Source organism: Pleurodeles waltl, chromosome 5 (genome assembly GCF_031143425.1).
Source record: "Pleurodeles waltl isolate 20211129_DDA chromosome 5, aPleWal1.hap1.20221129, whole genome shotgun sequence".
Taxonomy (NCBI): Eukaryota; Metazoa; Chordata; class Amphibia; order Caudata; family Salamandridae; genus Pleurodeles; species Pleurodeles waltl.
The window spans coordinates 121,081,083-121,096,485 of NC_090444.1; the positions used below are offsets into that span (position 1 = coordinate 121,081,083).

Here is a 15,403-nt window from a genome sequence, read left to right on the forward strand (position 1 = left end):
AACATGGACACTGCCTGGAGGTGGATCCTTCTTCCCAAGAAAACTTGAGATCCATGTACAAAGATGTTCAAAACCCTTAAACACAGAACCCAAAACAATGATGTTCCTAAAGATCTCTTCAAATACAGTATGCAAATGGCATGCCACCGAAAGATGCTAAAATTCGCAGTGACCGAGGCAGGAGCACAGATCCTGTTCCCATCAAGGAAAAGATGAGTCTGAATTAGAGGCATTACTCTAGAAAGGATGGCCTCCTTGACAAGTGTGTTTAATGCCACGTTGGACAAAGTTGGAGGCAATGCAAAGCCTGATCACTGAGACTTATTCAAGGAGTGGGACATTGCTTCCATTACAAATCTGGAAAACAATGTGGAATTCCTTAAGAACACAGCACAAAATGCCTAACTTAGGATACTCCAAATGAGTGAGGACCTGAAAGATCTAGTAGAAGGTTTGGTATACGAAGGGGTGCTGGCTACTGGATTCACATGAAATGACAGACAGCTTATCATCATCATGTACCCCCACAAATTGCCTAGGTGGTATAGAATCTTGAATTTGCAGGTTGATGTTGGAATTGGTTAACATTAATCAAAGAGATTTGACAGCCAAAGCAGCAGTCAAAGAAACCTAATCACCGTCTTGTGGTGAAGATTTCCCAGGTCTGTGCAGAGTATTAGTTCTGAGGAGGGAAAAAATGAAATAAAAAAAGTTTATATCAAAAACAACTTGCAGTCTATGTGTGGCTCCCCAGGACACTGAGGGGTAACAAATAAAGGTAAGATCTATGTTTTTTGCAGCATGAGATCACTAATGAATTTTTATGATCATGCGTCTGTAGTGCTGCAAAAGATAACTGAAACCCTCTCCTTCCCTTTACTACTGTCCTTGATCCAACGTGCTGGAACTTTCTGAGACTATCCTTTACAGGTTGGCGGGAACGCGTGCAATTTAATAGGGTAGGTTATCCAAGGTATCATACAAATGCCAGTCCATGAGAGTTACCCCTTTGAGCAAATCTTTGTTCAATGGTCGAATGCTGGTGATGTTTCATAAACGAATGTTCTGAGATACCCTGTGTTGCGCTTACTGTGTTACCAGTGTTTCTTGTTAACGGCACACTTTTCAGCATTCTTTCTTTCTTAGCCTCAATCATTTCTTCAGTGTTAGAGCCTTCCCCTTGCGCTGTCTTGGTGGCTTTGTGGGTTTCATCGTTGCTTAACAAACTCCGATGCCTCACTGTTCCTCGCTTGTGCTGGGACTGCGCCATGGTAAATTGTGCCCACTCCTCTTGTTTTGAGGGTTTTTGGCTGGAACTCAGCGCATGCCTCAAACTTGTGATCCCTTTGTGAGGCAAACGTTGCACAATGTCATAGTTGTCCCTTTATGGGAATCTGTGGTGGCAGTGGAGCAAATTCGGAATGGAATGTGCTCCACATGCTCTGCTCATTCTCTGACCCACGTGGTCGATTTCTCCCTACTTGAAACTTCAAATTATCTTTGGTTTTCCTAAGTGCTTTTGTGCTTCTCCTTTAATGTCCATCCGTAAATCAGCTATTAAAAAAAACTCTAACCTTCAGTGTTTTCTTGGATCTTTCCACAAAAGTTCTTCCCCTTTTAGCTACGGAGCCCTCGACTGTCCTTTCAGGTGGAAAAAAGAATCCGAAGATGGGGACTACATCAAAGGTTTCCAGGGCATACATCTGACGTCACTGAGGGAGGGACAGGCACTAAATTGTTGATGATAGTCATAAAACAAGCCTTCGCAATGCAATGGGTCTCACGTTTGCTTGAGATAGAGCTATTGGCTTTGTAAATTCATAACTGGGCTTTTCTTGCCACATAAATTGGTGAACCCTTCCTCATAATTTGGTCTTTTCCTGCCACAAACGTGACAAACAAGTGGCAAACCCCACCAAGAAAGGGGTTGAGATAGTCAAAATAAAAACTCTTTGCAGCTCTTTACATAAAATAAGTGTAATAAAGAAATAAAAATACAATATACTCCACAAATGATTACTAAATATGCCACGTCACTAACAATATAAATTTTAAAAAACAGGTGGTACAGCTTTAAGAATAATGCAAGGGAGTGGAGGATATGCTCCAAGTAGGAAAAGCCATTTGCTCCAGATCCTAAGGGATGCCGAAGAACAGCCTGAATGTGCATGCAGCGTGTCGCAGTGCAGCATGGGATGAGGCTGGCGGGCTTTCGTTGGCATTAAAAGTATGTGTCTGGCAATGCATTTTCAGCATAACCACAAAGCGTATTAAAATGTATATCCTGCGAGGAGACTGAAGTCATTCAAACCGTACGCTTTAGACTAAGGGTGCATTTTTTTTCTCATAAAAGTGCTGTCGTCCCAAAGGATCCATTAGCTGAACCGAAATCACAGAACAATGTTTTTCCTTTTAACGAATTAAAGAGTTTATTCAAGGTGTCTGTTGGCTTACCGCACAACTCCGAAAATTCTAACAAATCTTTACTCATGAAAACACATTTTCATGAGATGACAGAATGCATAAACTTTTTTAATGTTTTCTCGAGTTTGATTTCCAAGCTGTACTACACAAAAATAAAATATTTTGCCCCCATCTCAAGCGCTTAAACCGAGTTTGATTCTAGGTAAGCGAGGCTCACACGTCTACGAAATTACTAATTAAATCCAGCTTTCAATGTTTACGTTATACGCTAACCAACAATATTCGCATTTCCTCTCTGAAATGTGTGTGTGGGAAAGCCGTTGGGCCACGTGGTAAATCAGCGAGGCAGAGCGTTGGATGTGTGTTTTGGCTTCGCGCCCAACAGGGTTTAGCGAAGAAGCATCTCCAACGAAAATAGATTAGGGCAGGGCGCGCGCACTCGAGCAAGGTGTACACCCACTTCCACACAAGTGGTAACAAGGAGAGGGACATTCTGACAAAGGCATATCCTGGAAACACGTGTGAGTTAAATGGTGACAATAAATGGCCGACCTCAGACAACAGCGAGATGCTCCTTGCAGATGGGGAAAGTCACAAGACGAACTCCTAATATGAGTGGTTCGATTGTCAGTATTCAATGTACATACCTTAGTGTGGCAGCACTTAAATTAGTTATTGAGCATTTACACCGCTGCCTGTCTCTCCAATGGCCGCCACTAATGCCCATATGCAGAAGGAATGGCTGTCCTGCCAGAAGGAAATGGTAGCAACATTATTGAACGTGACGCTCCCTTGCCACAGTGCTTCATTGCTCAGATTTTGCGTTATAGCATGGAAAGATGGCGGCATGTGCAGCTGATTTTGCTGTAGGTGCGACCGCTAATGGTGGCGGTGGGATGGAGGTGGACGGCGCAGGTACTCGACTGGGAGACTGGGCGGGAGTTAAGCACTAGACTGTTGTATCCTTGAGTAATAAGTAAATGGGGGCTTTGCTTTAGGCCGGTGTTACAGAGCAAAGGCAGTATTACTCTTAAAAACAAACAATGATGTGGGTGGGGTGGTGGGGACGGGAAGGGCGGGAGGTGCTGGGGACTGCAGTGCGAGACGATTCAAAGCGCCATGGCTGCCATGAGCACAAAGGAGAGACATAACAGAAAAAAAGTAGTTCGCTCACAGTAAAACATATTAGCACTCGTGCAGTAATCCGTGCAGGGTCTGTCTGCAAAGCGGTAACAAAACCGTTGCAAGGCGGGACAAATGTAAAGCATTTCCCAACAACATCAAGGGATTTTTGCAAGGCAAGCCCACAAACGAAAGGAAAGTGATGGGCATGAGGTGGGCGTGGTTAAAGCCCACAGTTACATAACAATATGTCGAAAAGCAGCGTTTGTGCAGTGCTACGCTTAACCTAAAAAGGCAGAGAGAAAATACGAAAGGAGACAATTACACCCCTAACCACCAGATGGCAGAATACTGCACATCATATTAATCTAGAAAAGATTCATGCTGCAAAACTATAAAGCCTTCTGCTGTTTTCACATACCTCTACATTGATATCAAAGCTTAACAAGCATTTTCAAAGCAACGGGTCTCGCATTTGTTCGAGTTAGAGCGATCTCGCTATGTAAAATGCAGCGCGATCGTGCTGCGTGGAAAATAAAAAGATAAAGTAGTGCGGACCCCAGGCTGAAAACATCGAGCCCGTATGTTTTTGGTACTTTACCGGTGCTGTGTAGGTGGGCTAAACACCGGAAAAGGCATGACGTGTGCATACCTTTCACAAATGAAAGCAAGCAGATTTTAAAAGGCAAGCCCACGAACCAATGTAAGTGACTGACGTGACATGGAGGTGGTTAGAAGCCCAAAGAGAGATTACAGAATGGACGGAGCGCTTTGCGCTCGCCCATAAAAAGCATTCTAAAATTTACCAGTAAAGTACACTACAACAGGTGTAATCATGAACACCCCAAAAAGCTGTTTGAATATGTTTTGAATAAGCTGTGGTTTGTTTTCATATCTTAGATAAGTAAAACTCTTTATAGGATTCATAGTGGAGAGCAACTAAATTAGTTTTGGTAATAATAATTTAATTTGGCGCAATTTGTGCCAATTACATGGCTTCTAGGCACTGTCATGTGTTGCTTGATTAGCAGAATTTGCATCCACTGTATATGCATTTCAGTGTCTAACTCTCATGATTAGATTTTGTAACACAATCACTCCGTACAGCTAAATAAGTTAAATAGAAGAATCGTGCCTTCACAAGCTGTAGTTTCCGTCCAGAGAAGACAGTATTTATGTACATGGACTGTAGTTTTAATACCTGTCTCACATAACACAGTAATGACTGCAGGTGTAGGAGGAAGTTCAGCAATCAGCAGCAAAGGCAAACACTGGCTTATTAAGGACTCTTTTTCCAGGAGGTGCATAACTCTTCTTGTGCACCATTAGGAAAAGCAGAAATAAGAAAAGACCTTTTGTTGACAATCTACTATACACAAGTACTGGCACTCACTAGTAAACTAAAGTGCCTTCAATCTTATTCCGAGCAAACTGATTCCTGAGTATATGTCTGCCACTATATTGTAGTTGCTTAGAGTAAAGTAAGCCTATAGCTGATCTGTGCTGACCCCCTGCCCTATGCTATGTAGGACGAAGCAAAATGTAAATGTCAGCTGAGCAAACCAAAAGATAAACAAATGTGATGAAAGTTCAATTTATGTATGCATTTACACTATGAATTTTTCTTGAGGCTGGCAAGACTAGCTGTCCATCCTGAGTGAGATGCAAAGGCCTGAAGTCTTTCACAAGATGCAGCACTTGAAGTGGTTACTGAGTGTCCCTTTTGAGTCTGATACGACTGCGTGATGTCTTCATAAATCTGCCGCACCTCAGGTCATGACTAGATGCCCCTTTCGAGTCGGATGCAGTTGGTTCAAATCTCCTTCACAAAACTGAGGTGGTGTAGCTTCAACATGTAAATGTACATATACCCTTTTGGTACTCCAAAGATTGCTGCTTGGTTTCTCTAGGATAAATAATTATGCCAATGGTGGTTTATGAGGATGAGCCAATATTCCAACTTTCAATATTCCTCTCTATTACTATGGAAAACTTGTGATGACAACCTACTTTACAAACATAAAATCAGCTCAAGGTAAATTCAAATGACTACTTTTATTCACAGTAAACTGTTTTCCTTTTAATTGTCACTACATGTGTCCTAATAAATGTCTACTGCAATCACTATATCAGTGCTGGCGACACTGCACAAGTGCAACATTGTACTAAGAACATGGCATCTCACTCTATGCCAGCAGCAGCCAGCAGCAATTAAAAAAACAAACCGAGACATCTTTGCGTGTGTGACTGTGTTTTTAATTTTTAACCACATTCCACACCCCAACTGCAAATGAATTGCCGAACTCTGGGATGTCCAACACGTGGGGGCTGGGGAACCAACTTTTAGGTTCAGGACCTTTTCAGCGACTCTGTTTCGTGTTCATCGCCCATGACTAATACATCCAATACACACTTAGAAAGAGTGACACACATTGGAAAAATGCAAATTATCTTCCTTTTACTGCTGAGGTCCAGTTTTAATGTGGAATTTCTATTCTGATGCTGCTGAATGGATGTAAGCTGGGATGAGGTCACTGAAAGAATATTACACTTGTAGTGCGAGTAGGTATATCACCTGGCACTCAGGGAGACAACAATGACGTAGGGTAACAAGAGCATCTTCGCATCTTCTCATATTCCTGACAGGTATGGACAGCCATTGCGGAGGTCAGTTTATATTTGGTGCTGGTTAGTAGTGAAGTATTGAATGGCTTTGTTCTGTGATGTTGATTCAATACTGATTTTAAACATAAATAGTTAAAAAGAAATAGTTATTTCTCTTCACCACAATCCACAGCTCATGAGGCATGAGAAGCGTTAATCACTTCCTAAACTGGTGAACAAGTTCAAACATCAGTTTTTTGGGTCACTCTTCACCTGTTATTTTCTGACTTTTCAAGGTTGTTGTTCAACCTAGGCAGACGTTTGTGGAAGATAGGCACACGAGGTGCCCTGAATGTTACAGTTACAGATGTACGTTTTAATATTAAATTATCAGATCCCACAGCTGCTTTTAACAAAGATAATGAAATGCATACGTGCACACTGTATAGAGTAAGACTGTTCTATCAACTTTACCTCTGCACGCGGTACACTCGTGTCCATGGAGGTACAAGAGCCAAGATCCTTGCCACCAAGTCCACTAGGGTGCTTGGAGAATAACTCTTATATCTTCCAGATTTCCAAAGTTCATAGAGACCTGTTCCTCGGATCACCAAAGTTGGATAAAGTTTCATTCCATCTGGACGAAAAGCAGGGTTCTCAAAAAATTCCTATACCACAAAAGAAAAATAACAATACCCATAGAATCTTTTTTTTAGCAAGCAAAAACTTTATTCAGTAATTATTTCATCAAAATTCATTTACATAAAAATTTAAATAAGGCAAAAGTTAAAATTCCAGCTGTGATAAAATACTTAGGTTATAGGACACACATAAAACAAGTCAGATAAATAATGAATAAAATAAAACATATACTAAGAAAAAGAGGGAGCCGGGTCATGATTGAAGTAAAATGTTCAAAGGTGGAGGGCAGGGCTGGCTGGGATAGTTTTTGTCTAGCCCTCCACATGGCCAGCAGAAACCGTGTGACCCCATTGTAGATTTCTCAGCACTTCTCTGCACGCCCTGACCCTGATAATGCGCCCGATCGGTGATATACACTTTGTCCAAGCACATTAGTAAGCTGGGCAAAACGATAACACATGCTCTAGTGTTTCTTCCACAGCAGTGCAAAAAGGACACAGTACTACACTAGGTCTTGGAACGCGCACTCAACTAATTGTGAAGCAACTAAGGGGAAGAGTCCCCTATCTCAATTGCAGGTAAAGCTTCCTGGCTAACATTGGCTCTATTTCATCTAGAAACTGATCCTGCATAAACACTTCCTTTTGTAGCAGGAATGACGTGGTCAAAGAGCCCAGACTAGACCGACTATAAAGTAGGGCCAGCTTATGTTGCCAGAAAGTTTGCTTAACTTGGCCCCTAGTGATCGTACAGGCCTCCTTAGGGGTATTCCAAAGGTGTGCTAGACCATTAGTAAGGGTTGCCTCCACATGCTTCAACCACAGGAAGTTACTAGCTCCCGGCAGACGTAAGATCTCAGTCAGACCCAACTGGTAAGATGGCAGCTCGGAGGTAGCCCTAAACCTCTTCCAATACAAGACTGGCCTTACGCTAGCCTTATCCACCACACTTTTTAACCCCATATCCGGCCTCATGGGAGTCAATGGTGTACTACTAGGTAGACCCATTAATTGTCATATAAAGCTATTTTCAGCTGCACCGAGGGTGGACAGTTCCTTATCTCCCCCAGAGATAGGCATCATAAAGGGCAGAACCAAGCGCCTAATATTTGTAAACTTGAAATGCTGCGGCAAAGGGGCGAAAGTGAGAGCCCTTTTGCATCTTTATTATTCCTCCTGCAGTTTGCTCTTCTTTGAGTCTGCACCTTGCCAAATGTTTCTGCCAATCAAAGAACTCAGTGAAGGCAACCCCCAAGTAGTCAAATTCACGGACACGTTCCACGGGAGACCCTCTGGGCATTGGATTTGGATGTGTGGAACTACAGGGGTTGAAAACCATATATTTAGTCTTAGGAATATTTCTGTCCAGACCCCCGAGATTACAAAAAAAGAGTAAAAACTATCAAAGATTATTTTGGAGGCCCATGGAAGACTTTGACAAGAGAAGCATTTCATCCGCAAACATCAGAGCCAGAACCTTGATGCCTGCAAGATGTGGTGCGTCTGACTCACGGTGGTCCACGCAGGCCACCAAATCGTTGATAAAAAGCGTGAAGAGCATAGAGGCCAGGACGCACCCCTGTCTAACTCCCCAGGTTTCTGGAAATGGGTCTGTCATTTCTCCTTTCTGTTTGCATCTAGCTTTGGGAAAATTATTATCGTGGATCCTCACCCTCATATCTAAAGTTAATATATTATGATCACTATCTGTACAGGGTATGACAACCATATCAATTAAATTAGGTCACAACCGGATATCAAGCAGAAAATAGTCTATCAGACTTGTACACTGCTGCCGGTTAAATGTGTGGTTTTCCTCATTGTTGGAATTTGACCTACCATTGCAGATCCTTAAGCCCTGATTCAAAGTGAGGGCATTGAGTTGAATTGCCAAGGGAGACCATTTTTTCACTGGTGGAATTGCCAGCTCCGGTATAGACCATAAATGGTCTTCCTTTAATGAATGCGACCTGAGATGGAAATCTAAAGGCTCAAACTAGCAGTTTAAATCTCCTCCCACAATCTTAAAAACCTCAAAAGGAAAGGCTGTTAAATGGGCAGGTAACAATTCAATTACATCTGACTGTTTTTTCACTGTGGGCCTGAAATAAATGTAGATATGACAAATTACATTGTTTTGGTAGGTCAACCTAATGCAAAACAAATCAGGTGAGTCAAATCTGATTTCCCTTATAATGTTTATCAAAGTGGTTTTGACCCAGATGGTAATACCCACCGACAGTCTGCCTTTGCCCAAAGAAATAGCCTCTTGACTAAAAGAGGAAAATCCAGGGGAAGGGTCCGCATCCCTTGAACCACAGCAGCTGGCACAGGGAGATACACACCCATCCCCCTCATGTCCGACAATGTCTGCCAGTGCTGGAAACCGGTTTTGTGTTGTAATACTGGCTGATAAAATGGCCAGTGGGCTAGGGACAGTAACCAAGGGGGCCTTGAGGAGCCCAATTGCCAACCCTTTCAGTGCGAAGGGGATTTTTATAGAAATAACCCAGTGGTAGTGGTACAGTCCTGCTGGAGAAATGATGATTTCCAAAACAGACAAACAGTAAATGATGAACCAAAGAGGGAGTTCTAAAATAAACAATAACACAATCACCTTGCCGATCCACGGGCCTAGTACCAATTCAACCCACCCTTATTGTCAATAAAAAAATTATCTGCCATGTATAGTGAAAGTTTCTAAAACGGCCTAACGAGTTCAGTCATATTGAACAATTCATTAGAGGTCTCCCGCTGATCCTTGCATAAGGGTGGAACTCTGGATAGAACCAACACGTAAGGGCAGGAGGGTGAAGCGGGACTGATCACTGGATGATTTACTAAATGACAACGTGTTTTCAACCCCTCAGAGCCTGGTTCCTGAACATTATGAGCAGATTGGGATCTAATATGCTCCCTTACAGTATGTCTTCGCTGAGTGTTGGCGCATTGTTGAATTTTAGTCATGGAGTTATTTGGATCAAACTCCCGTCTTGGATTGTCAGCTACGGGTCTTGAGTGGGCTTTATCCCCTTGACAAGGAGGGCAGATCGCAGAACATGCAGAATGACAACTTTGGCCTCTCCCCTTATCAGAGTCTGGAGCTATCATTTGGACTGGGCGCCTGCATGTGCGGTTCCACTGAATGCTTAGAGTAGTTGAAGAAATGCTAATTGCTTCCAACCTTGCAAGAACTGGAGCCAACTCTACCAGCAATAAATCCCCAATTTTGTCAATACTGCACTCAAACAATTTTCTAATCTCAAGCGTTTTCTACTACAGAGTCAACAAAGACAACAATCTGTCACAAAATAATAACCATACTCTAAAATACTCACTATCCCTAGTTTAGTTCCCTAAAAGATGCCCTGAAAAAATGGCTGCAAATTTGGAGTGGTAATCAGGCACACCCTATCAAATCTTTTAAGGGACATTAGGGTAAACCTCACTCTTAAAAAAGTTTGAGTTTCAAGATTTCACTGCAAAAAACACAGATTACGGAACAGCACCCTCACGCCAGGAGAAGACTGATTTGCTTGCTTCTATTTCGATGATTGACACCAATATTACATTCATGCTGTTTCCCCTGCCGGATATTACGACAACCTGAAGAAAACCTTGCGGGGGACTGAAAACTGCCTCTGTGAAGTTAAATCTGCATTCTGGTTTACATTCTAAATGCTGACATAGGCCATAAGATACTGAATGCAGACGGTGGTTGAAGCCAATGTTTATGACACCAGGACCATGACCATGTTGAGACATGGTTATGACTACTTCTGAGACGGACAAACCCACAGTTGATGGAGTTGTTGGTGAGTTCACAGGCATCACAAGCACTTATGTGTGTGGCCTTGCAAGATGGCATGTTGATCATCCGTAAACACTCCTCTTTCATCTAGGGTCATCAAAAAGTTTTTGTTATTGTACTTATCCGGAATGTATGAGTTAGCAGGTGTGCCTGTATGTAAATTAGCGCTTTTTAGATTTAATAATTAGGCCCCACTCCAGCTGGGTTGCAGTAGTTTTTTTGTTTGGGTATGTAAATGATGTATCTGCCAACATAGATATTTTTTTTATCACCAATGTTAAATGTTATGCTTGCAATTATGGGTGGTGTTTGAAATGTCACTTTTTCCGCTGATTATGTTGATTACTGTGGGTGATTATTGAATTATAATGACTTTAATTAATCAACCATAAATGCTTTGAACCTTAAACCACGAATCCCCTAATGTACATAATGATAGTAACTTGTGAAGTACAACTGCGACCATGTGAGGCATCCCAGGGCTGAGGGGGAAGCAGAGATGCTTTCTAATGGGACAATCTTGTGTAGTGTTTTTAAACAAAAGCATGGGTGCAGCTACTATTGGTGCAACAACAGGTGAAGTGGCGCTAGGGCCCACTGAACCCTGAATAATGCTGCAGTTAACTACCCCAATAGCAGTGACAGCGGCCAGTTTCCTTGCTTGCACCAAGGTGCACGGCATCCTTGCCACGCCACTGACAAAGGTCCACAGTAAGAGAGTCCAGTTAATTCCAATGGGCCCAGTCACTCCACATGCACTGTATTTGTTGCAAACATGCTGCAACTTTTCAGTGGGTTTCAAAGAGCTGAATATCGCAGTTGTGGGTATTCTATAGATGAGAAGCCTGCACTGCCGCTGACACTGTTGTGCCTGTCTGTGTGTGAGCAAAGTAGCACTGCTGCTAATTTAATGAATGATTGCATGTCGTAAACGGAAGTTTACCTAGCCTCACCCTGCACGTTCCTTTTCTGAAATTCTCTACAACTGAAGGCATGACCATACTATGCAGCTGCCTTTTTTAACCCCTTCTCTCCCTGGCCTTTTCCCCCTTGCTTGGCCTTTTTTGGCCATTTGGGGCAGTTCACGCTTAAGCCCCCATAACTTTTTTGTTCACAGAAGCTATACATGCCAATTTTTTTTTTTAAACATCGTAGGGATTCTAAAGGTACCCAGGATTTGTGGATGCCCCTGGAGGGGACCAAGAAATTAGCCAAAATATTGCTGAAGTTTTTTTTTTGGGGGGGGGGGGATGTGAAAAAGTGCTTCAGAAGAAAAGTGTTAATTTTTAACCTGCAAATGGAATCAACGAAAGGGTGCTAAAATCATAATCTTCCCAGCTTTTAGCAACAAACAGACGTGATTCAGAAAATCAAATTGTCTAACACAGTTTTGGCACTTTACTTGGAGATAGCCCATTTTACCAAAATTTTGAGCTTTTGTCCTCCTTCCAGTTTGTGGTGGAAATGGGTGTAAAAGCCATGGTGGATCCCGGGGAGCTACACATTTCTGAAAACTAGACAAAATTGTGAATGCAGCAAGGGGCCATTAGTGTAGATCCTTCAAGCCTTTCTCAAAGAAACTAAGGGTTAAAACAAAAAAATAGTGAAAACTAGTTGGAAAAAATAGGTATTTGTGACAACGTTTTTATTTGTAACTTCTAGTTGTAGAGATATATTGGTTTTGAGGATTTTACAGGAACTCGAGGTACCCAGAGCCAATAATGGAGCTGCACCTTACAATGGTTATTGATTGTGTACCGGGTATAGAGAAAATCATATGGTAGAATATAAATAGTGAAAAGTAGGTTTCAGGGAAAGATACGTATTTGGGAAATTAGAACAGGAAATGGAATTTAGAAGCAGCGGTTATTGGCACATCTCTGCCTTTGTGGGTACCCATATCAGCATGTGAATTAGAGGGTATTTCTCACAATTACTTATTTCTTACACACTATCTTACATTTGGAAGGAGCAAATGCAGAGAAATATAATTGGTAATAACATGTTTTCTACTATTCTGTGTTCCCCTCTGTCTCCTAAGGAAAATGGTACCCCACTTGTGTGGGTAGGCCTAATGCCTGCCCCCAAAACAAAACATGGATACATAAAATATTTCCACACAAAACAAACCCATTTTTTTTGCAAAGTAGGTAGCTGTGATTTTTGGGCCCTACATCAGGCAATACCTAGGGAGACCTAGCAAATCTGTTCATTTTGGGAAACTAGGCACCTGGGGGAATCCAGGGAGGAGTAACCTGCATGGATCCCACAACATTTTTCTTACCCACAATGCCCTGCAAACCACAATCTTTGCATGAAATCATGCATTTTCCTTTCATTTCTGTGATGGAAACTTGTGGAATCTGCAGAAATCCACAAAATTCATACCACCCAGCATTGCCCCCACTTGTGCCGATAAAAATGCTGCGCCACTTGTGTGGCTGGGCCTAGTGCCAGTGACAGGATCTTATCAACCCAAGGACAATGGGAGCCCTTGCATGGGGCTTATTATTGACATCGGTTGGATCCATTCCTGTCGCTGGCAATATGCCAAACCACACAAGTGGCACAGCATTTTTATCGGAAGAAGTGAGGCAATGCTGAGTGGTAGGAATTTTGTGGATTCCGAAAGTTTCCATCACAGGAATGTGAGGTAAAATGTGTGTTTGGAGTGAACATTTGAGATTTGCAGGGTTTTGTGGGTAAGAAAATGGTGTGGGATGGATGTGAAGCACACCACTCTGGACTCCCCCAGATGTCTAGCTTTCAGAACTGTCTCGGTCTGGTAGGTCTTTGCATGTGGCAGCCTACCCAAGCCCAAAACATGCTGCTGTACACCATTGCAAGTGGATGATACTAGACGTTAACCAAACTCTACTAGCTTAATCAGTAAAAACAATACCCCAAAAAATCAAATATCCTTTTGCTTGTCATGGGAATGATATGCTTTAGTTCGCAGTTGAGCAGAAGGAATGTTTCCCCATTTCTGAGGCGGTGGGGACATGCCCATGTTCATGCTTGGAAGCTCCCACCCCTACAAACAAAAAGTAATCCCTGGTGTCTGGTGGACGTTCTGCCCCTCACCCCCAGACAGGGGGAGAGAGACTGTTTCCCTTTTTTGGAGGGATGGGGAAGGGGCCCTTTCCAACAATACCTCTCCCATTTGTCTCAGTGCTCGGGGGGCTGAGATAGCACCCTGAGCACAGAGATGATGAAAGTGAAATGAGCCAATCGGCTCATTTCACTTTTGTTTTCACTGAAATGACATCAGCGCACCATGTGAGCTGATCATCATTTCAGTAAAAACTAAAAACAGCCTCAGGAGCCAGGAAAGCTCTTTCCCAGCTCCTGAGGCTGTTTAAAAAACAAAACAAATTCCTCTATTGTAAACAGCAGAGGGATTTGGTGGTTGTGTGCAGAGGACAGAACGGTTACGTCCTCAGCACACGACTACCATGGCTGAGGACGTAACCATTACGTTTTCAGCACAGAACAGGTTAAAAACTTGGATGGATGATAACCTCCTGTTCGGAAACAACACTAAGACAGAATTACTATTACTTTCTTAACAACCACAGACTTGACTATTCAATTCTCAATTCACTGAGAGGGTTACATCCCTCTCCCCAACACTCTGTCTCCTGCTGTGAAATCATTGGGATTTACACAGGACTGCAATCCTGTTCTGGGCAAGGCCACCACCAACTTCCATCTCCCATCTCAAAGCTGTACTGCACTCAGCTTACAGCTAGAAATACAAGCAGATTTTCCCCATTTTGAAGGCCCTTCACTGGCTTCCCAACGCAGCACACATGCAATTCAATATCTGATGCCTATTCACAAATATTCCCACAACCACAATACATTTTACACTGCCAAATTATTTAACATCTCAGGAGGCTAAAGGGTTCAGGAAACAGCCATTCTCCAGAAACACCAGGTTCTTTGGGACTCACTCCCACCTAAGCAAATAACACTTACACCCATCACTACCATCAGGAAACACCTAAAATCTCACCTGTTCACAGCCAATTGTTGGCCAAAACATTGCTTCCTTATTTCCATCTCAAGCCTACCACAGACTCAACTTTAATGTCCTAATGATCAGGTGTTTCATAAAAACGTTCTTAGTGAAGTGCACCAAAGCCCGGGGGGGGGAGGGGGGGTCTAGGAGCACTATACATGTGTAAAATAAATAAACTGCAGCTTCCAGGCACATTAGAATTATAGCAGTATTACTGCTGGTAAGTAGTATTCCACCCAGAGACTTCACCTGCTGCAAGCAGTCAGAGCCTCCAAGTGTAAATACTGGGGAAAACTAATGGACCTCGGCAAGGGTTGTATAATTTCAGTATGTTATTTCCTATGAACATGCAATTCCTGTTATTTCCCTGCCTGGAATTGTCTGGATGCCAGTAACAGTACTTCCAAAGGTGGGGAAAACAACAGAAATGACTCTGGGCCACTCATAAAGAGGGCCAAAGTGTGCTGCAGCAAGTTAGGCTACCTGAGGTTAAAAAGGGAACAAAGGAGAGGCAGAACTTGCTGGGCTCCATGACAAATGTTTCAGTGTGGAGCCCGATCACAGTTCTTGTTTCAATCTCAGAGACAGGAGGCTGAGCTGGGGCGGGGAGAAGGGGACCTTTTGGCCCAGTGATCCTGAAGGTCGAATTATGAGCCACTCTTGTGCCTGCATGTCCTACTTTTCAGAAGAATCAAATCCTCCCCTTCTCTTTCCATTGAAATGTTGTCGATCCATAATTGGGGCCACTGTGCTTCTGGATGTTGCTATGGCAGCTCT

The 15,403-nt window shown here is 42.8% G+C and overlaps 1 protein-coding gene across 2 annotated transcripts in view; it reads right to left on the reverse strand.

Moving 5' to 3' along the window:
- ELP3 (elongator acetyltransferase complex subunit 3) overlaps positions 1-15,403 on the reverse strand; it is a 709,210-nt gene that overhangs the window by 336,222 nt on the left and 357,585 nt on the right. For both annotated transcript variants that reach the window (XM_069233774.1, XM_069233775.1), the window contains one exon: positions 6,625-6,818. In XM_069233774.1, coding sequence (XP_069089875.1) covers positions 6,625-6,818 — 194 coding nt within the window. The remainder of the gene's footprint in view (positions 1-6,624; positions 6,819-15,403) is intronic.